This window comes from Episyrphus balteatus, chromosome 2, assembly GCF_945859705.1.
Source record: "Episyrphus balteatus chromosome 2, idEpiBalt1.1, whole genome shotgun sequence".
NCBI classification, from domain to species: domain Eukaryota; kingdom Metazoa; phylum Arthropoda; class Insecta; order Diptera; family Syrphidae; genus Episyrphus; species Episyrphus balteatus.
The window spans coordinates 30,214,473-30,242,471 of NC_079135.1; the positions used below are offsets into that span (position 1 = coordinate 30,214,473).

General features: G+C 30.9%; 1 protein-coding gene across 6 annotated transcripts in view; it reads right to left on the reverse strand.

The window, feature by feature from the left end:
- Positions 1-342: 342 nt before the first annotated feature.
- The window catches only part of LOC129910007 (uncharacterized), a 32,458-nt gene continuing 4,801 nt past the window's right edge, over positions 343-27,999 (reverse strand). For 5 of the 6 annotated variants that reach the window (XM_055987226.1, XM_055987224.1, XM_055987225.1 and 2 more), the window contains exons 2-6: positions 20,363-20,807; positions 19,273-19,434; positions 9,506-9,713; positions 625-820; positions 343-535 (exon numbers count right to left, since the gene is read on the reverse strand). In XM_055987226.1, the coding sequence (XP_055843201.1) occupies positions 343-535; positions 625-820; positions 9,506-9,713; positions 19,273-19,434; positions 20,363-20,584 (981 nt within the window). In that variant the 5' untranslated portion in view covers positions 20,585-20,807. The remainder of the gene's footprint in view (positions 536-624; positions 821-9,505; positions 9,714-19,272; positions 19,435-20,362; positions 20,808-27,999) is intronic. The other variant, XM_055987227.1, reaches the window with a different exon arrangement.

Below are 27,999 nucleotides of genomic sequence, written 5' to 3' on the forward strand. Positions count from 1 at the left end.
ATCTTCATCGTCTGTTATTTCTCGATGCTCGTAGCTGTATGTGTTCATGTAATTGCCACCATTCTGATAAGGATTACTCGTGGTTCTGACGCATGTGTTTCGAGAGCCTGATCCACCACCACCGGTGCCTCCTGCTCCACTTAATCCAGTGGCAGACCCACTTTCAATATCTTGACTGCCATGATGATGATGATGACTATGATGTCCATGATGATGATGATGATGGTGATGATGATGGTGCTGATGTTGATTTTGTTGATGTAAGCCACTGCTGGAATTCTGAACCTGGTGGCCCACAGTGAGTTGGCCATGTTGGCCACTCCCACTGTGGGTAACTGATTGCTATATGTGCGAATGCGAGTGTGCCATCGATAGTGAATAAGGGCTGAGATCCTTTTGTATATCCATTGTGTCATAGAGTGGAAATTCACAGCATAGAATGAATTTCAACGCACTTGGCACTTCGACATAAACTGACGGCGGGATTGGTATGAGGGGAGACGTTGATGCCTTATACTTTCGATATTCCATCAAGCTGTAAATAATTTAGAGAAGTCCCTTTTACAAAATTGATCTGCAAATTATTAATAATATGTGTGTGTGAATAATGTATAACGTTCTTACTCTTTGTATTTCTCGTCTGCAGAACGTTCACGCAAAGGTATGCCTGATAGAAAGAGAATAATAAAAGTTGTGAAGATTGGTGATGCTATAGCAACCCATTCTGGTCCACGTATAACATTGAGAGACACCACAAATATACCCCACCATATCACTACTTCTCCAAAGTAGTTTGGATGCCTTGACATGCTCCATAGTCCTTTGAAAAAAATAAATAAAGGAAAATAGATAGAATATAAATTAATATATATGTGTGTGTATGTAGGGACGGTGTCTGCAAGGATGGGGAAATAGTATTGCCAACTGTGATGAAATGACCAGTAGGCAATTCAATATTTTGAACTTATTTTAAGCATTTGGGCCTCAGGCAGATTGATTCCCAGTTTGGGTTACTCTGCGATTTTAACATTCATACGAGACGAAAAAAAGCACCTTAAAATATTATGATGCCCAACCCACTTTAAAACAATAGGTTGTCCGCTTAAAATAAGTGGATTTTACATAAACTCTCTTAAATTTAAGGTGAGCTGCATTTTATTTTAAGGTGAATATTAACCTATAAAAACCGACACAAATTTTGAAATTATAGTCACACTTTAGCTTTACTTGCAGTTTATCATATTTATTTCCTACAGTGAGATAGCACGATAGTAAGGCATTCACCTAGTGACCCAACAGTTGTTCTAGGTTTTTATTTTCGGTGGGTGCTAGTTCTCTATTTTTTTTTAAATGTTTCCACATAAAAATAAGGATCTCTCGCTTAAATTTAGTGAATTTCACTTAAATTTGTGCATTCAAGAAATTAAGATAATTTTCCCGCTTAATTTAAGACGGAAGTCATCTTAGCAAAAAACTGTGCAGAAATTCCGCTTTATTTAAAATGGGATCTGCTTATTTTTATGCGGTCTTTTTTCTCTGTGTAGTTAAGTTTTCTTCCTAATGTTTGTAACTCTAACTGTAGATTAATTGAATAAACATAATAGGAGCATACTAAACAAAACAAAAATACCGCTATTAAATGTAAAACTGAAATTATGAGGGCATATTTTAATATTATTTGGTTGTATATAACAAGTCCCCCATGATTTATTTAGGTATTTTTTCAAATGTGGCAACCATTGAGGTAGTTGAATCATCTCAGTTATTTCGATGATAAATGACGATGATTTAGTTTAAAATTGAGAAAACTATAGCGAAATAACTTTATAGGTAAAACGACTGCTGAAAATATTTTTCACCTGTCTGTTTATTTGTTTGAATACGTTGAATACCCTGATGCTTCTCTTAAAAAAAGAATTCTTATTTCATACAGAGTAAACGTGCACAAAAAGAGGAAAAAAGTAAACTGGAATGATGAATTACTCTCTAGGTTTAAATTATACCTAAGTACCAGGATCCAGTCATACAATGACGCCTTCTTTTATCGAGTTATCTAATAAAATATATATTTTGATCGGTTGTGCTAATGTATAAATAAACAGAAAGGAATACTATTGCCACCCTATAACTTATGCAGTTAATAGGTCTCTCAAAAACTATGTGATAAACTCGATAATAAGGAGTTGTAGAAAATTTTATTGCAAATACTGTTTATAGTTGAAAAAAATGATACATACAAAAAGTATGTATCTTTATTTCAACTACATAGTTGATTGGAATAAGAAAAAGTGACACAAAATCTGAAGCAAGGAAAATAAAAACACAACTCAATTACGTACGTGAAAGTTGGAACTAATAAAACATTGAAATGAACAAAAAAAAAAAAAACAAATTGTATTACGACTTGACTTTTTGACATCAATTTGAATTTCAATATAGTTTTCAAAATACGTGCAGTAACGTTTAACTTGAGATTGACAGTTGAAACATGGGTGCACACAGAGAAAAATATGACCCGCTAAAAACTAACAGATTGCCATATTGTTTAACCGTCCATACATTTCATAAGGAAATCTTATTAAAATCAACGATTAATAAGGTTTTTTTAAGGAGATTTCTTATTATTTTTATAGAGAAAATCTTATTAAAATTTGACTGAAAAGTTGATTTTTTTTACAACTTAGCACTTGAACAAAAATCGCGATCAATATTTTAATGGCAGGTTGGTTCAGGTGGTAAGGTGGGCGACTAATGAAGTCTCCAGTTCGATTCCCAGCCTGGTCATCGTTTTTTTTATTTTTTTGCAGATTTTAAAACAATAAGAAAAACCCGATTGTTTTATTAAGGTTTCCTTCTTAGATGAAAACCATAGAGAAATCTTATTGTTTTTGTTCTATTTTATGTGGTCTATTTTTCTCTGTGCATAACAAAACTAATATGCTTTAAACGTTACCACCCATTCACTGCCAAACCAAGTATCCGAAGAACAGGCTTGAAATTATTTTCCAGTCCTAATTACGAAAAACTAAAGCAAACTTTAGAAAAAAACAGCAAACATCTTTGCATTAGTTAAACTCAATACCAAAACTATATATATATATGTATGTATTAACAGACCAATTCGATTAGTGTAATAGGATCTATTTAATAGACCGGAGCAAAAATATAACAAATTCATTCAAAAGTTTTTATTGCTGAATATGATTGATTGGCATATAAGTATAGTTCAGTCAAAAATGCTATTATATATCCATTGTTGCATTTCTGAGAAAACCAATGGTCGGTTTTCAGTTTTCTTGATTTAACTCGAAAACCAAGCCTAACTTTCAAATGGTACAAAGACACTTTTCATAGAAAAAAAAATTAAATTTTCTATCAAGTTTAGGTGGTTAAAAATTTTAAAAACTAGTTTTGACTAAAATTCTAACCTAAAATCAATGAAAAAAAATGTTCAAAAATTGAGAATTTTTTTTTACTGAATCAGGGGGCATTTAGTTTAAGAACCCAGTACGTCCAAACTATGTCCTAAAAAGTCAAAGTAGAATTAAAAGCCTATGATAATATGCAATTTTTATTTATTTTTTTTTTTGTTAAAAAACGACAGAAATAAAATGTACTTTTTTAAAAATTAGCACTTTTTCTGTATTTTTGATTTTTTTAAGTTGAAAGCCAAATTTTAAAATTCGATAAAAAGGTAATAATTGGTTAGTTTTAGGCTTTTAAACTAAACAGACCTGGAGGGATTGAATATATAACCTAAGTATCACAAACTAAATATTTTAATTGCATCCTTATGGCCTTGTGTGCAATTTTGTGTATGTCTATTTTTATAAATAGGTATACGGATCGGATGGATGGATGGACCGAAAGCCATTAGACTTGGTATATTGCATAGAAGAACTTTTAATACGAACTCATTAGCTGTTTTCAATGGCCTAATATAACAGTTTTTTTTTTTTTAATCCACGACCAACACAAAATTTCTCTTGAAAAACGAAAAAAAATACTCAAATGAGTTTAAAGCCCAGGAAAATTAATAAATCAAATAACATTTTTAGCGGGACAAAATTTTTTTCATGAAATTTGTTCGGGTATACCTACATATGTGTGTATAAGAATCAAAACCCATTTTATCCACTTTTTTTGATTTCGAGTAAATCGAGAAAAACTTGTATCTCGTTAACGAAACATTTTTTAGTAGGTACTTTTTTAAATGCAGGATTGATTCAATTAGGATTCCCTACAGTTTAAGTCCAGAAATCGTGATCCGAGGGTTTTAGTTTTAGAGTTATACCCAAAACAAATATGGATAGAATGGATTTTGAAAATCACCTCTGAATTTCAGACCAAAATTAGAAAATATGGCATTAAAAAAAAATCAATTAAAAACGAGAAAACTTTATTTCCTTTTTTTTAACTACGCCTACATTCTTGAACAAATAAATTCAAACCTAAAACCGAATTTTTTTTCAAAAATCCGTATAAATTTTCGGATATTCCCATCTAATCTCATCCCATGGATTTTATCCATTTGAATTTCAAATTTATTTTAGAAATAATATTTTGAATGGATATAATGGATTTTGATGCGAATAAAATTCTTTGGATATAATGGGGTTTGAAACAAAAACTAAAGTGGATAAAATGGGTTTTGAAATAAACCTCTAACTTTGTGGTCTGATTTCTACGCCAAAAAATGTAATTAGATACTCAAACTTTGGCGCAACGTATGTATTTGAATAATAGAAACAAAACCTCATACCTAAGTCATTTTTTTTTTTTTTTTAAAAGTGAATATAATGGGTTTTGATTCTGATCCACACATATGTATGTCCTTATTATAAAAGTCAATTTGTTGGGATGATAAGACGTCGTCGGGAGCAGCCGCCATCTTGGAAAAGAGGCTGATAGGTAATTTTAACTAAAAATGTTCAATATACGAATGAGTTCCGTGAGTTAATTAAATTCTATTTTATAGTTGGTCAAAGCTCAAAGTCCAGGTTTGTCTCGCAAGGTTAGGGCAAAATGACATTTTTAAATTATATTTTAACTACAAAGTCCAAATCCTTGAAAACACTAGGCAGAAAAAAAAATTGAGAGCTCCACGATCAAACGATTTTACGCACAAATGCATAGAACTAAGAATCTGATTGAAAAATTAAACAGTTTTTAAAATAACCTCAGGGCTCTGAAGGCTTAAAAATCCAACGGTTTGTTTTTTTTTTTTTTTAAGTTATAAAATTAACTCTCCTTTCGGGTCCTTTATAAAAATAGTATTTTGTCAGACAAAAGTCAGTCCACTTTAAAAAGGGTAGAGAATTATTTTCAGTACTTTGTATAGTTATTTGTTTTATCTACTCCTTTGACAAAATATAAAAAAAAAATGCTCAAGAAAGCAAGATTTTTCAAAAGCCAGTCAAAAGTCTAGATGTGAAGACTTCGGCTGGATAGATTTCGTCAAATACTCATCCAACGATGAAACGAAGATTAATCTGTTCACAAAAATTCCAAGTTGGTGCATCATATTCAGGGCTATTTCGAATAAAAAAAATCTTTGAAAATTTTTCCTCCTTTCAATAATAGCTACGTGAATAGCATGGTATAAAAAGAGAAGGTATGATCATTAGAAAAAACTCAGTATCGAGAACTGTCAAAACTTATGGCTACTTAAGGTTTTGACAGCCCAGCCCATTGAAATTGTTGTTGTAAACAAATTTGTCTTGGAAATTGTTGTTGCTTCTGACTTTGCCAAATGCCAAACGTCAAAACCTTACTACCCTATTTTGTAAGATGGCGGCTCTAATGATCATACCTGTCTTTTTATACCATGCTGAAATGTAGTGCTGAAAATCATATTTCGATGAAATAATAAAATTATTTCATTGGCTTTCATTTCCACTCCGCGGAATAGTTAAGAAATGAAGAAAAAATCTTCCTTAGATTCCGGAAGTCAATTTAAAACAAAGTATCAAACATACACCACTTTATAACAAAATTCACATTCCTTGTGTTCTAAAAGTTCCTGATATGCAACCAACCAGAAGAGTTATTCAATTATTTATATACTGTTCCTCTTCCTAGACACTTTAAAACAGCTTGCATACAAGGATAAAAGGATACACCATCCTTTAAAAGTTCCTCTACTTTATGCTTATAATAGTGTTTCGCTATCATCCAGACATTCTGCTAGGTTTAACAACTCAAATTTTAAATCCCGCTATTGATTTTGTTTATCCAAAAGTTCATCATAATCAACAGCCCCGGCCCTCCCGACTGGTATCATTTACAGACCTTTGAGCATCGCGCATTAAACACTCCTATAGTTGGCAACAATACAGAGAAAGGCTGATATTTATATTTTCTCATAATTTGCACGTGCATTCCGCTCTAATGAGCACAACATATCTTCAGTCTATTGTGTGTACATAAAAATGTATACACGAACAAACTCTGAATGTCAACCGCTCAGGTGCGGGTCAAGTCGTTTTATCAATGGAAGCGCATTCGTTTTCACTCTTTGGCAGCTTTTTTTCAAATCTAAACGCGGTCCAAAGAGAGACGTGCAATGGTGAATAATCCTTTAACAAGTGAATTTAAATATAGTGCAATGCAGGCTTTCAGCAGAGAGCAGGATTAAAAAAATGGGAGCTCTGAATGGTTGCATCTGGGACAAGCTTGTTTGCATGTCATCCTTTTAACGATATGAAAAGGATTGAGGAATACAAAGCGCACTTTCTGGCACAGATTTCCTCACACATACAAACACACACAGATGAAAGGTGTTCCTAACACAATCATAATCGTTGTTATTATCGTCCTAAACAAAAGACGTTATATGTATGGAATGGGATATGCTAAGAAATTTGAGAGGTAAAGGTGTAGAAATACATTTGAAAACACCTCTTCGAGAAAGGACCACCACGACAGCAGACTACCGTGTGTTTATTTGCCATCATAGCTTGACAGTTTTGATGCATAATAAGATTAAAATTCAATCAAACGTCGAATCGATAAATGCATGCTGTGCGCCTTGTGTCAGCCAACAGGGCCATAAGCTTTAATCACACAGGCCATTTCACAGATAATTAAATTTCAATTCACTTTTTATAAATAGAGTGTTTTGACTGGACGTCATCCAGCGTCAGCATCATAGCATCCGATTCAGTATTTTAGCAAAGCGAAAGCAACAGTGTGGTGTTTGTTTTTGTCTTCCTTGAATTTTTTTTTATATTTAAGTTTCTACCTTACTTGTCGTTTCGGAAAGCACATTAAGAATAGATGAGTAAACACGAGTTCATTGGTTTATAGATTGCAGCTCCCATTTCAGTTGAGAAATTAATAATTAAAAGTTTTCCTGGCTAGGCTATGCTAGGCTAGGCGCTACGCTGGAGGTTGGAGACTGTGGAAACATTATTTGCTTAAGGATTTTATTCAGTTCACTGCGGGGCTTTGTCTTTGGAATTTCATATTGGCAGTGTTGTGTTCCTGTTTACAGGTTTATTCACATACTTTTATCACATAGTTTGCATTCATGAGTTTTCTCCTTCTGGTTCTTTTTTGTTTGTTAGACTAGAAAGTTTTTTATCCAATGAAAATTTCTACAGGAAAAAAAGTACCTACCAGCAAGCTTTAAAATTGAAGTTGAGTATTGGAAAATACATAATAATACCTCGTTGCATGGAGGGAAGTTTGGATACTTATTTTTTAATTTTAGAAATTAAACAATAAGATTTTAATATGGATTTCTTGTACCTAAATACATAATTCATAACTCATATCCTTAGATTTTAGAAGATTACTTTTGAGTTAAATTTCTTAAGGTATAGACTGGAATGTTTTAAAAAGCGTTTGAGGTAGAAAATTGGTATTTACGCAAAAAAATAAAGCTACAATTGCAGCAATTTTTTTTTTTGAAGCGGATGTGAACTTTTAAACTTAAAATTGATTTAAAAAATTCTTCCAAGGAGCAAGAAAATTATTTTATGAATAAAGTGTATAATTTTGGATCCCAAAACATCTTATTTAAGTGGAATTTTGAATAACAAAAAACTGTTAAATTTTCCAAAAAAATAAAATGCACGACTGAGGTCGCATGTACTTGCTCTTACAGTTCAAAGCACTTTTATGTTAGTCTACTTGTAGATTTTAAAAGCTGGCTATTAATTAAAAAAAAAAATTGATATTGGGGAAGAGCCGACATTTAGGGCATGAACATTTTTTTTTTGTTGTTTGACTTTTTTGCGAAAAAATAAAAATGCAGTTTTATTTCCACTGCTTTAAATATTACGTTTACAAAGTTTAATCAAAATCGTTAGAGCCGTTTTCGAGAAATTCGCAATATCGTATTTTTTTGTATGGGAGGTATACGTTCTAAACGAGATATAAAAAAAACAAAAAAAAAACTAACTTTCAGAATTCCATAAAAATCATCTGTATCAAATTTGAAGAAAATCCGTCCACCCGTTTAGGCTGTGGAAATATGTACAGATGGACGCATAACCGCACAGACGCACAGACGTACAGACGCACGGACGGAATTGCGAGACCCACTTTTTTGGAATTCTCCATCATCGTAATGTTGGTTTTGATTAAAACCTCAAATTTTTTTTTCGACACGAAACCAATACTTGCCCTATAGAGCAAGTAAAAAAAATGTACCTATTGTCCCATCTACAGAATTTAGGAATACAGAACTTTTAAACTCACAATTTTTAAATTCATATTGTTGGAAAACAAAATTTTTAATTTACGGAATTTTAAAATGCAGAGCTTCAAGTTCAGAAAATCTTATTTTTTATTTATTAAAAAAAATAATATATTTTTTGTATGGTTTTTGTTATCTTTCTTTTTAAATAAATTAAAAAAGATAGTGTATACCTTAATAAAACTTATAATGCATTGGGTCACTGTGGTGTATGCGTAACTTTATTTAACTTAAACAATCTAATCGTTGATTAAAAAACATTTCTTCGGTCGATTATTAATTTTTGTTAATGTTTTCAAGTTTTTTTTATCACACTCTGAGTCTATGTATAGATTAAATAGTTTTGTATACCTACCAAATTTTAAGAAAATTGGTTAGGGAGTGCGTTCCTTGACGATTTGTTTTTTACTTCTTTAAAAAAAATTGATAATGTTCGCGCAATGACGTGTGACAATATATTGCATTTAATTTATTTACCTAGCATGTTTTTCCTAAACACCACAAATATGTTTTTACATATCTATAATTGGGTCTTTGACAAAACTGGGAAGAAATTGCTATCTTACCTCATTCTAATTTTGTTTCACAAGAAAATAAAATATTCAATTTACGTATACTTCTGCACATAAATGTTTATTCTAAATTTAAACTAACTTTTCTTTTTAAAGTGCATACACATATCAAAAGTTGTTGTACGCTATAACTATAACCAACTTAAGTTTATTTTGCTTCTAAATAAAACACACACATGAAACAACCTTCAAACACCATCAGGCACACAGTAAATTTAATTTTCCTTACCATCATTGCAGAACTTTCCTTGATTTGCCGGATCCTGTCGAAATGAGAATTTCTGTAAGTCAGCATATGTTTCCGCCAACAATCCAGCAACAAACATCCCTGAACCAGCTGAATCTAATGTTGTCATAGTTTTAGGTGCATGTGGCTGCGAGTGACGTGGAGAATTTATTATTATAACTGGAAGTGACACAACGTACACCCACACTGCCTGTAAAAATAGTTAAAACACATGTTGTTGTTTTTGTTAGAAATACTGATAGATAAATGGTAGAAAATACACTATACAAAATTTACTTATATGTCAATGAATATTTGTATCGTGTCCAAAAAAGATTAAAATCTATTCAACCACAAATGTTCCTTGAAAGGTTTCATGTATTCACCCATTCACATGCCAATTCCAAGGAATATTACATTTTATTTTTCAAATTTATTCAATCACAAAAACAAGTTCCACAGATTGGTCTGAAAAGAGTTTGCCAAATTCAACTTGTTGCAGCGTCTTTTCAAAGACAATTTATTATAAAAATTCATGTATCTAAGTAAGAATCGGCAATTTGGCACGTTTCGTGGTTTTATGTATTTATTTTTGTATTCAACGTGGGATCAATTATTTTGATGTTTAAGTAATGATTTTGTCTGTGATTATGCATTGTAAAGCATTTTGGACAATGAATTAAATTTAACTACTGCTCTTCGATCTAATGTATCACATAATATTATAAGATATCGAAAAGGTAATAACACCATGAAGAATGACATAAAATCTTTATAAAAAGTGACTTTAATATCAACCAAATTTAATATATCCAATGTAAAAAAAAAGGTTACGTATACACCACAGTAACTCATTTTGATAATAATTTTTAAAGAAGGCTGTATCTTTTACAATTCTATTTTGATTTTTAAAATTAAAATGGCAAATGAAAGCAGATACAGCTGCAAGGACAACGTCTATAAAAGAAGAGACAAAAATAACTTAACTGAGCATAATAACCTTTAGTTCCATAAATAACACCAAAAAAATAACTCATGAATAACACGTGCAAAGTATACAAAATTTGATGTTCATAGGTAAAGGATTTTAAAAATGTGTTTAATATGTATTGTATATGTACACTTCAATTAGCAGTGTCAATTTTTCTTAAACGACAAGAAAACTTCCTACTTAAATTTAGGATTAAGCTAATCAATTCTAAACCTTCTGCAGGCACACCTCTTTTTCTTTTATGTGACGTGATAAAACCACGGTGCGAATTTGGTTTATATTTATTCATGTCGTTATAGTTTTTCGGTCTCAATATTTTTTTTTTTTTTACAATATTAAAATCGTAAAATTTTCTGAGGAATTTAATTCACAATTAAATAAATATAATTTATTATAATCAAAATAACTAAACTTTTTTGAGAAAATTTCTTTAAAAACACATAGAATTAATTCCTATACACAATAGATCACTCCACCATCAATGCTCTACAAGTGCTAGAGATTTTTCCCTGTAGACAGAGGATTAATAATGTCGCAATCATGTATACATAGATACATGTATTTTTGAATAATTATATCAGACATTTCAATTTGTTTTCGAGTCCCTATTCATTTACGTGTTTTAAACGTTGCTGGTATAATTTGAACGAATATTGAATGTTAGCTAGTTGATTTTAAATATAAGTTGTTCGCAACTCATTTTATTTTGAATCTTCAAGCCCTAGATCTTCAGTGCTTAGTTTTTGTGCTAGTGTACATAAAGTGACTAGTTTCTTTAGTTTACACCCAAAAATTAAAAAAAGTAGCCGACTTTTCTGGAGTCAATTATTATTATTATTATTTTAAGGGCCAATTTTTCAATAGTCAGTTAAAACAGTCAGTTAGTACTTATGTATTCCTAAGGATAGAGAAAAAATAAATTTTTCAACAGGCAGATATAGCTTATTCCTAAGAATAAAACTATCTGCTTCTTTCAGAGACGAATAAAAATTATTCTAAGGAATAATCTCAAAAAAAATATTGTGTCAGTTTTGACAACTCAGTTCTGACAGCTGTTTTGAAAGAATTTTGAAAAAAATACAGTAATAAGAATAAAAATGACGTTTAATTTTAAATATTTTTGAATTTGACAATTTTTTTTGTTATTCTGTAGAATAAATTATTCTTGATTGAAAACTTCAATGTTTTTATCTGATTGTTTATGAGCCTAATAACTTTATTCGTCGAACAGTTAACTGACTGTTTATTAGAAGATTGAAAAATCGACTCTAAATTTAAGAAAAAAACAAAAAGAAATTTAGATTTGTAATAGTTCCTTAATTTGAGCAATATTGACAAAAAAGTACTCTTTTGTTAGAAAAAAAGAAAAAAATCAAAAATATACGAGATTATGGGCAGTATAATATGTACAAGCTAGTATTACATTGGGTCACTGTGGTGTATGCGTAATATTTTTTTATTTAAACACTAATCGTCGATAAAAACAATTCTACACCCGATTATGAATCCAAATAATTTTGTATACATTGGCAAATTATTTTTTGTTAATGTTTTCAAGTTTTAAATCATACTCTGAGTCTTCTTAAAGATAGGTATCAAATTTCAAGAAAATTGGGTAATGTTAGGGGACTACGCTCTTTGACGACTTTTTTTAAGTAGTTAAAAAAAACTCGTTTTTTTAATGTAAATTATTCTAAAAGTTGTGAATCATAAAATCTGAGTAAAACTACATCCGTTGACATCAATCACCAGGTCTTCAGTCCTAGCAGATGGGCTGCGTGCCTGATGTCATCTCGTCAAACTTTGGACATGCACTATTACGTGCATCAGTACTCGAAAATATAGAGAGACACTATACGGTTGTATGGAAAATCCGGGAACTTCGGATCGTTATCAACATCTCCAAACATAATAAAAAGAGACTTCCATGAACTATTGTCATGTATACTAATATACCATTTTTGTTGACCGCACGTAAAACATTATAGACTTGAAAGACCTTGATTCTATATCATGTCACAATGAAAGGAAAATTATTATTGTATATTATAAGTAAATTAGTGAGTTACTTGTGACAAAAATAGAACTCAAAACAAATCAATGAAGACTATATGCAAGCAAGGGTGCAAAAAAAGTTTTATCGGTATCATTAATAGCACAAGAGCGGTAATCAAAAGTCAATCGATGGGGGGGCGGATCACCCCCATTTCGTTTATTTCTATACAAAGTAGATATATCGAATTATTGTTATCTCCTGCTGACTAGTATAATCTGCATTCGTTTGAAATTTAATTACGTTTATAACACACCAAGGAAGTCCCCTAAATGGCGCCCAACGAACGCGAATGAGGTGTAATTACGCTTCTTTATTTAAACGTAAAACTTTTCTTTCCTATACATTTATGTAGGTACTTTTTTTTATACTTTTCTTTTGACTTCCTCATATGTATATATGCCAATCCTTTAAGGAACTCATAATATAAGTTTTACTTTTATACAGAATTTCTCAAAACCAAAAGCATTGCATGTTATTGATGGTAATCACGAAAATTGCATGTTTTTTTGAGGCACATCACATATTCGAATAAAATAAACCAAAGAGAAATGCCGAAGATTAATGCGAAACTTTGCAAGAAAGATGTGAATAATATACCCACCGCCATCGTAGAACGTTAACTTTTTGCCTTGCTGTGATATAAATTCTCCGATACCAAGGGAAAGTTTATGTGACTAGGTAATTAACTCTTCTTCGTTTATGCAATTAGGTCTTATCCTGTGAGGCTTTTGCTGTAGAAGCAGAGTGAGTACATAAATCTGTGACGATTTTCTGAGTGTGTGCACATGATTCTTTCATGAAATTTATAGTGTTTTCTTCTGCATATACTATATTGGTTTACATAATAATCCCAAAGTATTCGAAGCCCTCTACTTTACCTTCTGGCTGTTGAGATTTTACAGATGTTGGACCTTCTTATATTTTAAAAATGTCAGCTGCCAACTGTTAAATACGAACAAGTTCTCGAAAATCTTACGTAAATGCCAAAAAAAACCACTATCTGATAGAGTTCATGGCTGATGTATGTTTTAGCCTTACCTCTATTAAAATACATTTCGGCTAGAAAATAAGTTATTTTAATAGTTTTAGCTAGGTACTTGTTCGTATTTTTGAGTTGGCACCTGACATTTTTTAGATAGAAGAGTCTCGTCTAAAATCCGTTGTATGTTTAAGCTTTACAAATATTTATAATTTGGCTGAAAAATAAGTATTTTTAGTGTTTTATAGCTTTTGCGTAGGGTTCCCGATTACCTACTTGTCAGAAATTTTTAACTTGCAACATAATTACAGAATTAGTTATGTGACAGTTTTTTCTTTAAAATAGGGTTGCCACATAGATGTTCCCACTTTAAAAGTGGCAACAATATGTTTTCATTTTCACATAAAGAAAGAGATCACCTAAAATTAAGCGTTTTTCTACATGTTTTTTTTTACCAGGTGTAGTCTTAAATTAACCGGAAATCCACTTACTTTAACATGAAAATGTTCTTATTTTTAGGATCTTGGCAAAAAACCATGCAGAAATCCCCTTAATTTGAGGTGGATTTTTTCTCCGTTCAGTATAAAATTATCTTTCAATTTGACACCAATTTTAACATCTAACCATATGAGCTAAGTGACTCGACGGTCTCCTCTCCGACTATAAAAATTTACCATGGACGTTAATGTTCTGGTGATCTAAGTTAGTTAGTATGTAAGTACATATCATAATCATCGGGGTTGATGGATAGAACGGAAATGTTGTTGAAAGACCTTAAATGATCTAAAATTAATGAAAATTTAAATGACGAACTTGTCCTCTGGATATTTCTGTAATAAAATCATTTAACTACTTTTCCGAAATACCCACAACAAGTACCTTCATTACAAATAAAAATTGAATTCTGACTAAAATACCCAAAAAAAAAAAAATATAGATACAATTATCATTTATTAACAGCCCTTAACCTTTTTTATTTTCTAATATCTCCTTTAGAAGGGATATTTCCCAAATAACATTTTCGAATTATCGGATTTTCCTTGAAAATAGCTAAAACGGTTTCAATAAAGTTTGGTGTATGTAGTGATCTAAGTGAATCTAACAAAAATGTGTAAAAAAATCGGAAAACCGAATTTTACCACATTTTTTGCTTAACTTTTTTTAAGTTTACGATTTCTGCTGAGTCTGCAAGTAGATCCAAGAGAATATAATTATGATTAATTTTGATCCATTTTAAAGGAAAATAGATAATATTTGCATACATAGTTTGAATTTTTGAATGGATTAACCTTTAAGAACTAGATTTTACCCAAAATGACATAACTACAGGAAACAGGACGTTATCATTTCAAAAGTATGTTTTTGTTCACGATTCTCTAATATTTTAACATTATGTAAGTATATAATTTCTAATTGTACCTATATATTTATTTTTAAGTCACTGAATTGTTGCTAGCCCTTAAAAAAAATATGTACATAAACAAAAACATTTCTCTTGAGATTAAAGCATGGAAGAAAGGTTACAAATAGGCTTAACAATACTACAACTAGTTCATACACACTGATGAGTATATGTTAATTATTATGCATAATGTGACTTTTTAAAGAGTTCATGGTTGTTTAATTTTAAAATAAATTAAAACAAGAGATAAATAAAGAACTTTTTATGTAAGACAAAATTAAAAACCAAAAAAAAAAAAACGAGATCCTCAATTATTTTAATTATATCATGTGCAAATGAACACATTCATCCTTTCTGAATACCATATTCCTGAAAATGGGCTTAACATTAAATAAGCTCCATATATACATATTTTGAGTGGAAATAAATCTGTGGGATTTGGCAGAAGCATAAAATATATCTATAGAATGTGTTCTGCTATCCTTCTTTTGATTATATTTTTATTATGGCTACCAATAAAAACCATACCAGAAATATATTAAGGTGTAATTATTTTGTCACGAATATAATTAATAGTGTATGAAATATCTTTGCTAAGAAACACTTTGTAACTTTTTTGTAAATAAGTGATGGATTTGTTTATTCAACTTGTGTCATACATTGACCGAGCTGACAAGGAACTCAAATACCTTATTGCCTCAGACCATCATTCTTATTCACATCCATAACCTAATCATCAACTATTATTTCATAGTTGAAACCAAAGTTTTAGTTAAAGTTCAATGCAGGAAAGTCTTGATTTATCGAATTAAATCTAATTGTTTGTAGGTATATTGTCAAAATTGCAATTAATTTAAAACTGTGAGCAATTTAAACAAAACAAAAATATGACGTCGCACTGTGGGCTAGAACGCTATTTTAGCTGGAATTAATTATAGAAATTCTCAAAATAGTCTAAAATCGCAATTAAAGGCATTAAAATGATGTCGAATGATATAATAATGATAATTTTATGGCACAACAGACACTAATGATAAGAAAAACAACAAAAATAGGCGAATTATTATATAAAATGAGGTTTTCAAATTTAAAACACATATTATTGGTCTAAAAAACAAAAAAATGGAGTCTTTAAAGTTTGAACGCATCAAATTCGAAAATGGTATCATTGAAGCGAACAAAAGTTGTTTTTACTTAATATGGAATACAAAATGTTAATGCAAATAAAAAAACCGTTATATGAAAACATTCAACTCGTTTTGTTTTAATCGTTAGTGGTTTTTCTGAATATTTTGCTCCCTATACTTTCGGAGTTACAGCGAAAAAAGTTTGCTCTTGTAGGACATAGTTTTATATAAAACATAAAGCCATATAGGCTAGCTACTTTTTAAAATTATTTCTAGAGTGTGCCTACGCGTGCCTTTTTTTTAAAGCTTAGGAACATTCGTTTTATATAAAATCGGTGCTAGTAACATACTTTACTTTAAAATGTATACACAAAAGTTCAATATAATAACAATTTACTAGCAAATACTATATTTGGACACATCACTCGTTGATAAACTAGCAAAATTTTCACAATCAATCCGTTAAAACAAACTCAGTAAACGAATATCTGGATAGAGGAAAAAGAGGCCTTTTTTGTTTTTTTTCGAAAAACTGCTTTCGATTGTGTTTTTTTATGTAGCCAATGAATGTTTTGACCTCAACTTTGAATGAGAAATTATATCTAGTTCATTTATCTATCGAATGAGACCAAAATTATCAATTTTGGAAGAAGTTGACATTTTTAATTAATTCCAGCTAAAATAGCTTTCTAGCCCACAGTGCGTCGGTAAAATTGCAGCACGTGTTAATTTTTTTATCGTGGCACAAAAACGTTAGCATTGTAATAATAAACTCATAAACTCCCTCCTCTAATACACCAGAGATTTGCAATCTGGTAATTCTATAATAATGTCCCTGTGGTCATCAATCATTTGATGGTTATTTTCTGCTAAGAAAGCTTTTAACTGTTCAAAGATTTTGCGTGGTTCTGTGAAATTTGAGATAGCTTAAGCATATTGAATTTTTATGATGATGATGTATTTTTATCAGGATAGAATGAAAAGTATTTGGTTTAGCTTGTGCAAGTATACTTTTTCACTTGCATTATAAATTGGTTTGCAAAAGAGGGGAATGTATTTCACATAAAATAAAGCAAACTGTCATTCGATTACATAATGTTGTTCAATAACATTAGGTTGTGCTTTATAATAATAGTGTTATTCTTATTGTGCGATTTTTTGATGAGTGATCAAAAATTACAAATCGAAATTTTCGAGTACTCAAATTGAAGAACTTATTTGAATAGAAATAGCTTGCATAGTTTTTGAGTTATTGAATTTTCCGTTTAAATAATGCTGTGATAAGAGACACAATCTGAAATGATGAAAAACAATGGGGAGTGTTCATAAATTGTTGTTTAACTTAATTTAAATTGGCCCTAAGACGAAAATAAGAAAATAATTATTTTTTTTGATTATTGAGATAAGTTTTGTTTTACTCCGCCACAAAGCACCCGCTAAAGTAATGGACGTCGTTTTAGGTGAGTATATTAAGAAAAGTGCAAACGATCCTCTTGGGGTAATTCAGTTACATCAAGAAAAATACCTTCAAAAAAACCCAATCGAAAGGCTAAATGTGTCTGGCTAGTTAGACCAATCTATAGGAAGAACCAGCCTGAAAGACGAATCTGTAGTAGAACAGCAAAACAGCGCGAGAAATGGAAGTTGTTTATCTTTTTCGTTCCATTTCGGATTTTACGAAAAAAGCTGACAAAGCCACATAAGAGTAACCTTGTTATGAAAAAGTACATCTCCGCTTAGCCGTTCGGTTAGTTGTAAGTTTGCAAATAAACTACCACGCACACTTGAATGGTTGAGAATTGTTATTCACTAGGCCTTGCTCGTTCATGGATTGTCACATGTATGGCATTCATATGAAAATAAATTTAAGTAAAAGGTCTCAAAAATTTCTTATTGACGAGAAAATTCTGAGGATGTATTAAGTTATCTCCAAGTTAAAAAGTAAGTATATTTTCTCAGAGTTTTCTCGTCAAAACATAACGTAACTAACTCTTTTGATAAAATAGACTCGTAAATAGAGCTTATTTCCGAGCTTTTCTATTCAAAAGGGGTACCACAATTTTAGCTTTGAAGTGTTATCTCTGAAAATAAACTCCATTTACAAGTCTATTTCATTGCAAGAGGTTCTAAAATTTACGTCTTGCCTAGAAAATTCTACTTACTTACTTTTTAATTTCGAAATACATTTTGGGCCTCTATCACCGTTTAGAAAAATACCCTATTTAAGCACAAATCGAAAAAGGAAGATTATATTTAAGCTTGAACTACATCAAAACACAAAGTCCAAAAAGTACGAAAAAGTAAACAAAGTTCAAAATATAAAAATCACATGTATGTATATTTACCTGACCTACCTTTTGGAAAAAAATTAACTAAAAAAGCTCTTTTGTTTTTGAAGTTTTGAAATTTCAAATAAAAAAAAAATTGAAAAAATAAACAAATTACAGTCAACTCCATCTAAGTCGAATTGTCACAGGACACGAAAATTGGTTTGAGTTAGAGGGAAATTCGCCTAACAGGAATCTATTTAATCTTTTTGCTGCAGGCGGTTTCAATAAAAACGGTAAAAAAATTTTATTAGAGGAAAATTTGATCTTAAGGAAGTACGACTTATAGGGAATCGACTTTATTTGAAATTTCAATTGTTTGTCAAAAGAGCTTTTTTTTCGCAAAATGACAGGAACTATGTGATCGAAGAGCTACCTTACGGAAATTATATAAAATATTGTTTGAGTGTACTTGTTTTTTAAAATTTTGTGAAAATTTAAAGCTTGGTCTTGTTCAAGCTTTTTTAAAATGAAAGAGGGATATACAAACAAGCTACTAGGGGGAAGAAGAAAAAACATCGTGTTTACTTTTTTGTACTTTTTTGACTTTGTGTTTTGATGTACATAGTTCAGGCTTTAGAAGTTATTTGTAAACATAAACACTCTATGATACATTTTTCGAAACAAAAACAAATATCTTCATAAAATGACGCGACACCCTAATGTGCATATTCATACATTTCTGGCCACAGTAAATTAAAAACTAGCAAGGCAAAAAAAAATCTGTTTTAAAATCAAAACGCATAAAAAATATCATTACTTTCTATATATGGCGCCCAACATGGGGTCTTTTTTATTACTTTTTCTCGATTCGTTTCTCTTTAACACCTCAACCAAATTATCGAAACAAATATTTTATTTTGTACTTCAAACAAAACAGCTTCTTACCTGAAAAGTCCAAAATATCGCATATCGTATAATATTCCTTCTCGTATCTTCAAACTGTTTGTCACGACCTATTTTTACAATTCTATATAATAGATATCCAGATAGTCTCGCCCCCCAGAGACAAACGAAAATTGTTATCATCAGCTGGCGGCTGTCATATGACTGAAATTACAAACAATTCAAAGAAAAAAAGAAAATAACATCATATAATAAACACTCCGTCAATATGTCTGGCCAACTTTCAGGGTTGCAAAACAAAAACAAAAAATTTATTTAAATAAAAATTCAAAATTTTTACAAAACAAAAAAAAAAACACTTTTTATATACACATCCAAATGTAATAATCGTGAGGTTTTTGGTTTTATTTTAAACATTTTCCGATATAATATTATTTTCTTGTTTATTTTTAATCTCGTATGGAATTGAAAATAATTTCTCTTAAAAACTAATAAACTTGAACAAAATAGAAGAAAGAAAAAAAAAATTGATGTTTCTGTTCAACTTAGATGATGTTGATGAAGATTATCTGTTTGCATGCGAAGCAAAAAAATCCATGTGCGGTCTGGATTTTTTTTTTAAAGAAAAAAATCATTACAAAGAACTAAAATTGTTCCTTTAGTACGGATCCCCATCATAGTTAAACTGAAGAAGTAGATACATCAATGTATGAATAAGTGCTCCTCGCCACTCAAAATAAAGTACACTCTTAAAAACAGCAAGTCCTTAAGAAATAGTTAAAATGTTTGAGCATATAGAAAAAGAGGTAGACAACCTTGAAATTCTCAAGTGGCATTTGGCCAGCTTAATAGAGTAATTCCCTTGAATTTGAAATCAAAAAGAAACAAAAAAAAAAAACATTATAAAAAAATTGCCTTTCATGGTCACGGTCAGGAGAGCCTACCGCTAACAACTAACTATATAGCAGTTTAGAGGTTCATTGATTTTCGATAACAATGAACTATCGTTAGGTGCTTGGTGCACTCTTTTAAACCTATACAAGCTCTATACAAGTGTTAATAATAAAACCACCACTGCAACGGATGTGTATTTTTGCGGGTGACGAATAATGAAGGCATACTCAGTACTCACCTTGGAAGGCCGGTCGATTTGGCCCAAGTAGAATGTCAAGAGGGCTATTATTATAAAGTTTACTCCGCCGGCAAAGTCCGTAAGTTTGTCCATGTGAAAAGCCGAGTTGATCATAAAAAAAATGATTTGCATAGCCCCGGTCACTATGGCACTTATTGCAAAGTGATCCACGTCTAAAATGTTGATAGGCATTGTCTTTCCAATGTATTTAACAGTTCTCATTCAAATCCAATTGAAAAATTATTAGGTATTAACTTTGATTTGTTTATTTAAAATATTTTTGAATTAATTAGCTTTTTTCCATCCGCTACAGCATTCATTGTCGAAAAGAATAGAATTTAACAATTTAATTGTTTTCATTGAAAGGATTGAAAAGCTTTACAGAAGCTACAACCCGGTAAAGTGCATGTTGAGATGTGATTATGATACTTGGTACTTGGAGCAACTTGAAATAAAAAAAAAAATTACAATAGAAAATATAATTTATGAAAACAAAGGCGTATTCGAAAGCCATTGACAGGCGATGAACACACATTTCGAAAGCCCACTAGTAAAAGATAATTTTTTAAAAGAAAATGAAAAAAAAAAAAGTTTAACAAGAAAAGAAAATGGATATATATAAATAGAGTTACGACGACACGACTGTGTTTATTTATTTATTTTTTTTATTTTTATTTTTCCATTTTTTCTTTGCTCTTTGTCATGTAGCTGGCTGGATTGTTGGCTGAAATATGTGCATATATGTATAGAATGAAATAGACACATCATACATTATGTATACGCAACAACTAGATACATGTTAAATGTCAGCATGTCAGAAAAGTTCAGGTTTGATGCTTCTGCTTAGACATTTTGATTTTTAATAGTTCTCTGTGGACAAGCTAATCGTCTAAAAGGGTTTTTGTTTTTCTTTGAGGACATTCTTGGGAAGAAATTTATGATGTTGTCTAATGTGTCAAACAAACTGGTAATTGAAGAAAGTTAAAATGAAGATAATGGCCAGGACCTGATGAATATACCATAAATCAAACTTTAGACTTAGATATTTATCATTTAGCGCCTACGAAGCTTCAAGCAGTCTAAGGCAAGCAGAAGAACAGGAAATATTCATTCTCACAGATAGTCTTTGGGAGTCACCTGTAAATGCCTATTATTATTAATAAAATAGTAATAAAATCAGCATTTCAGAAACACTTTGGCGGTTTTTACAATCACATTCAAAAAACGTTATTACAAGCGTCCACTGTCTTCGGCTCAGACTACGATTATAACAGCTCTCAATGATAAATCTTTTTCGACTTTTTCATTTATGACCAAGCGGCAATAAAAGTGATTTAAACTTCAACAAGCTTTTAATTTTTGCCCCCACAAAGAGATACATTTTTTGGTAGGTAACCAGCTTATGTGCTCTGTTGTTTTTTGTCAGTAGACACTAGGGAATCAAATTTCTGACTTTATCTTAATCAGGTAAACTTAACTGTAAATATCCTATTTCAATTTTATGTAGGAAGAACTAAAAGCATTACTATCAGACAAAAAAAAAACTAAACTTAATGTATAACTAAAAGATACATGAAATCACTCCTCACATTCCTTACAAACATTTTACAACGATGACAAAAAAGGAAACACGTTCACTGTCTGAATACTCCAAGGACCGAGCACCGAGGACAACAATTAGTCACATAGCCGTATTTAGGGGGGGGGGGTTTTGGGGGTTAAACCCCCCCCGAAATTTTTTTTCAGAAAATCAAATGATATATTATTAACAAGAACAAGTCTAATACGTGTGGCACTAAATGGTTTGTTTTTGTATTTTAGTGATTTGATTAACTATCTGGAAATCTTCTTTAAAGTCTCTACCAATTTTGTATCGTTAAAGAAGCTGTCGATGAAGTTTTTATAAGGGAAAACAAAAAAATTTTGGTCCATTAAAACGTTTGGTAAGGGATTTTCTAAAAAATGAGTTTTTGCCTCTGTGCCTATTTTCTTAAGCACCATGTTAACACCTTAAAATGCTCATTTAAGAACCCTTTAAATACCACAAGTATTTATGCATGGTTTTTGGTGCCGAGAATAAAGTATACTTTTTCAAAGGGTTTCGGTGTGCCAAACTCGAATCCAAAGAAATATCACCGTTATGGCTAGGCGCACACATGCGATTTTAGTCGCGCGATTATTCAGTCGCAAAAATGAATCACAAGGATTTCAATGCCTGTGAACACTAGGGTGGTCCTTAGGGGAAAAAAATTGGGGACGCTCCCTAGAATGGTTCCAAATCAGGAAAAAAAATGCCCTAATTTTTTCAAATTTTTATTCCTGACCCCCACTGACCCTATTTGATTAAGAGCCAATTTTTCAATCTTCTAATAAACAGTCAGTTAACTGTTTGACGAATAAAGTTATTAGGCTCATAAACAAACAGATAAAAACATTGAATTTTTCAATCAAGAATATTTTATTCTACAGAATAACAAAAAAAATTGTCAAATTAAAAAATATTTAAAATTAAACGTCATTTTTATTCATGATTGTTTTTGTTTTCTTGATTTCCACTGTATTTTTTTCAAAATTCTTTCAAAACAGCTTTGACAACTGACACAATATTTTTGTTGAGATTATTCCTTAGAATAATTTTTATTCGTCTCTGAAAGAAGCAGATAGTTTTATTCTTAGGAATAAGCTATATCTGCTTGTTGGAAAATTGATTTTTTCTCTATCCTTAGGAATAAGTACTAACTGACTGTTTAACTGACTATTGAAAAATTGGCCCTAAGAAGTTTATATGTATAAATGATCAAACATCCGCAATTTACCCAATATTGGACACTGAATATCGCTCCTTCTATAGTAACTTCTTATCAAAATATTGCCAGGAAGGGTGAGAGATAAAAATATGAAAAAAAAAATATGGTATTTTTTTGCTGATTTGGAACCGATCTAGGGGGCGTCGCACCGCACTCAATTTTCTCAAAAGAGTAAAATAAGGACCACCCTAGTTAACACACACGCTTCCCGCGATTAAAAATTTGAACAGTCATTGAAATTCTTGTCATCGAATTTGCTACTGAATAATCGGGCGATCAAAATCGCATGTGTGCGCCTAGCCTAAATCTTTCCGACATCTTTTCATCACTTTTGTTCTATGTGTACCTTAAATCCAGTATATAAGCGAAAATAAATACATCCATTTCTTCAGAGAGTGTAGTACCTATGTACAACATTTCGTTATTTTTTTGTTTCAAATTATAAAACTAAACAATTTCAGTTTATTGTTAAATTTAAAAGTGAAGAACAACTAGCTCATGCCAAACAACTTGGATTATTTAAGGGCCAGTTGTATAAACATGGTTCAGTCTCGGATCAGGAATTTAACACACCGATTTCGGAGGATTAGCAGGGGGTCAACTTCGGTTGAACCATGGATGTGGCTGTTTTAACATATCGTGTCGTCGTAAAGGAAAATTGTTCTAAGTCACAAAAAGAAAATTTTACATTGGACGATTTTTAAGTTTCAAATTAGTTTAAGTGACAATTTTTTGCTCGTTTGACATTCAAGTTATGTTTTAAATAAAATTTGTTCTTCTCTCTTTAATAAAATATATAAGTTTACCTCATTAGTAGGTGCATACTACTTTTAAATATTTTTTGAAACAAAAAACCCCAACATTGGACATAGAACAATTCCTATACAAGTACGTTTTTTCCTTAAATAAAAAGTGGACTTAGAACAAAATATGATGGGACTTCCCTGTTTTTATTGTTCTATGTCCCACTAAATTATATTATGTGCGAAATGAAATTTTCTCGACAAAAACGGTTTTTAAATCCGGAAAGTGGTAAATCGGTAAAAAGTGGATTTAGAACAATTTTGCTATACGCCGGCGATATGTGGACCTTGTACCAGTGCTAAATCGGAACATTACCAGTGATTTCAGAACATAAAAGTTTTTGCATCACGGATTAAATATTTGTACAACTGGCCCTAAAATTTTTGTTTTTAAATATTGCCAATTTAATTTAGAACTCAATAGATAGAATGTACCTAAAAATTTTCCGCTACAAAATTACGGTGCGAAAAAAAGTCCATTTTTCAATGTTTTATATATAAAATTGTACGAAATAATATTTTGTATAAAGCCTAAGAATGGTAAAAATTTGTTTCTTCAAAAAAATTTTCTTGCTCGTTAACGCTGGCAATTTAAATTCGATAACGGTAAGCAGAGCTATTTTAAACTTTTAACTACGAATTCCTCTCCTAAAAAATACTTTAAAATGAAATTGGCAAGTTTTTCGCTTCGACAAAGTTCAAATGACCATTTGCTTTAGCGGGATTATCGGGAAAATCGAGTGCAGTTACGTATTATAATTGATACAAAGTATGAAAAAAAAAAAATGTTGTTTGGTCTGAGCTAACCCCCCTCGAAATGAAATCCTAGCTACGGCTATGATTAGTCAGCAGACTTCTTCAGTAGTACTAATAAACCTAAATTAAAATAAAAATTCCGAATAAAAGAATAATCAAATAAAATGCACGACTGGGGTCTCACGTACTTGCTCTTATGATAAAAGTACCTTTTATGTCAAAGCTTTTTTTGAAAAATATTTTGAATAAGTTATAATTCGATTTTTTAAGGAATTTCATAAGAAATGCAAAAATGTGTAGGTAATTTTTTTTTAATAATTTCTGTGTAATTTTTTTTATAATTTCTTACGCCATATTTCCGTTACCCGTATTTTTTGAGAAAAACAAAAAACGCAATTATATTAAAACTTACAGCATTATGTATGTCAAATTTAATCTTAATCGGTAGAGCCGTTTTCGAGAAAGTTGTAATAACTCAATCACGCTGTACGGGAAAGAGCCGACATCAGCGATTTAAAAAAAGTTAATATCATATTTCCATTATCCGTATTTTTTGAGAAAAACTAAAAACGCAATTATGTTAGATTTACGTACAACATTACGTGTGTTAAATTTTAGCAAAATCGTTAGAGTCGTTTTCGAGAAAATTGCAATAACTCATTTACGATGCACGGGAAGAGCCGACATCAGCGATTTAAAAAAAATTTTAATATCATATTTTCACTATACGTATTTTTTGAGAAAAACTAAAAACGCAGTTTTGCTAGATTTACGTACAGTATTACGTGTGTCAAATTTAATCAAAATCGTTAGAGCCGTTTTCGAGAAAAATGCAATACCTCGAACACTTTGTATGGGAGGTATATGTTCTAAGCGAGATATTAAAAAACAAAACCAACCTTGGAAATTACGAAAAAATCATCTGTACCAAATTTCAAGAAAATCCGTCCACCCGTTTAGGCTGCAGCTTCATGTAGAGCTTTTTTTGACGACGCACAGACGCACCGACGACGCACAGACCGACGGACGTCATGACAAAAACCACTTTTTCGGACTTCTCCATCATCGTAATGTTAGTTTTGATTAAAACCTCGAATTTTGTTTTGACACGAAACCAATACTTGCCCTATAGAGCAAGTAAAAATCACATTCTAAATGAATGTTTTCTTGAAAATGCAATATTTGACGAATATTAGCAACTGCCTACAAACACCAATGTCACTCTTACGGTAAACCTCAACGTCAGTGGGTTGATGGCATCAAAACTTCTCTTCGGGCTGAAAAAATTAACTTGAAGAAATTGATAACCTCTTTAATCACTTTAGCAAATTTCGATTAAACGGAAAAGGCGCATGAACATTATGAAACTTTTTTACCATACGTCCCATGAGCCACCATCTCCTAAGGGACTGAAGAGTGATGAAATATCTTCAAGAGAGAGTGGCTCAAGTGTATTCACCTCAATTGATTAAGTAGAAGCACACATTTTTCTTGAAGGACCCAGAAGAAAGTTTTGTCAAAGTTTATTAATGAAGTTTTATGACACTTGAACAATATTGGATTCTTGATATAGGTTTAAACACTCCGTCACATGATAACATGATTCGATTGCAAGTACTATTAGTGAGTGAGTTTTGCGTTTTTTGAAGCTATAGTTTTTATGATCTTCAAAAATAAGGAAATTAAAAAAAAATCATGAGAACTTTTGTTTTTTTTTCTAGGCAAAACTATTTTCAGCGAAGTCAGATTGTCTTAGTTTTAGTTCCATGACAACCCGCATCGAAATATTATAATCTTTGCTCATGTGCTCAATTTTTTTTTTTATTGGCCCATGATAGACCACAAGAATTATGTGCATGTGGTTGATAACATATAAATCTGTTATTTAGTTTTTCACACCATAATTTTTGATTAGTTCGCTATCCTTTATTTGGTTTTTACGTTTACTGCGTATTTCGATCATTTTGCCTTATGTTTTCTTGTTTATTATTTGTTTCGTACCTATATTCATTAAAAGTCCAATGAGTTATTTTGCTTATGTTCATTTCGCATTTTGATTACTCAGGTTCTTGAAGTTTATTTATTTTTTTGAAGATAAGTAAATCCTTAATATTAAAGGTCTCATAATGTTTTTAACAAGTTCTACTTTTTTTCTTTTTGTGAATGTTAAACATTGAATTGCACTCATTTGTTTCGCTATTTTTTTGTGGATGTTTATAGCCTAAGGGCGTTAAAATTCACGCGAATAATTGCGAAATAATTAAAATCGAAGTGAACTAGAGGTAACTTCATTCCAAATAATAGAAAACAAACCATAGCCCATAAAATTATACCTATGTATCTTTGATGGACCTTTTATTTCATATTTGGCAACCCTTGTGTGGTAATTCCAAAAAATGCAATTTTTTAAATAAGGATGATAAATACAAAAAAACATTACCACATGAGAGATTTTTTGTTCCAAGATACGAAAAAGTTAAGTTTAAGATGGTTTAATTGTTCCCTTCTGAACCCAAAATTAACTTAAAAAAAAGATTCAACTATTGTAGTTTAATAGATTCATAAACACTTCGTAAACCAGACATTAAAGAATAAGCCAAGGAATATCTACAACCGTTATAATTATTTTCGCAGCCGAAAATTTAACGATCTGATGAGAATAATTTGTCACACTTAAAGTTTAGTGAGGTTGAGTTCACAGTAATTTAATGAGAATGTTATGGTGAATCTTATGGTGGTCAAAATCAGTTATAGGGCTTGTTCAAGGCTGCTTTTTTTTATTAGAAGAAAATGCTATTTTTATATTGCGATATACATAAGCAGACTATAGTGCAACTTTAAGATTCTTTTCATCAAACTTACTATAGTTATGAGTTTTCGAAAATTCTCTAGACGAGAAATTGGAATTTAATTTTTAGGACCAAAATTAACGGTACCTAAATGCAGCAAAAATAAAAAAACTGACTTTTCTCAAAAGTGGTTCTTACGATTTTGATTAAAATTTGTGTGTGTGAATTTGGCAAATCTGATCGTATTACTGTTATTAACGGTACTAGTCATAGAACAGTTTTATTTATTTCGAGATTACTCGTAAACGATTCAATCGATTTCAATTAAAATATTTGCGCAGGTACGTTTTAGTCACCGTTAATTGAAAAATAAGTACAATTCTACAAAAAAAAAAAAAAAAAAAACGGTTGAAGAATTTTCTTTCAAAATGGCTTACCAACTTTTTTTTGAAAAATGTTAGAAACTTTTTATATTAATTGCA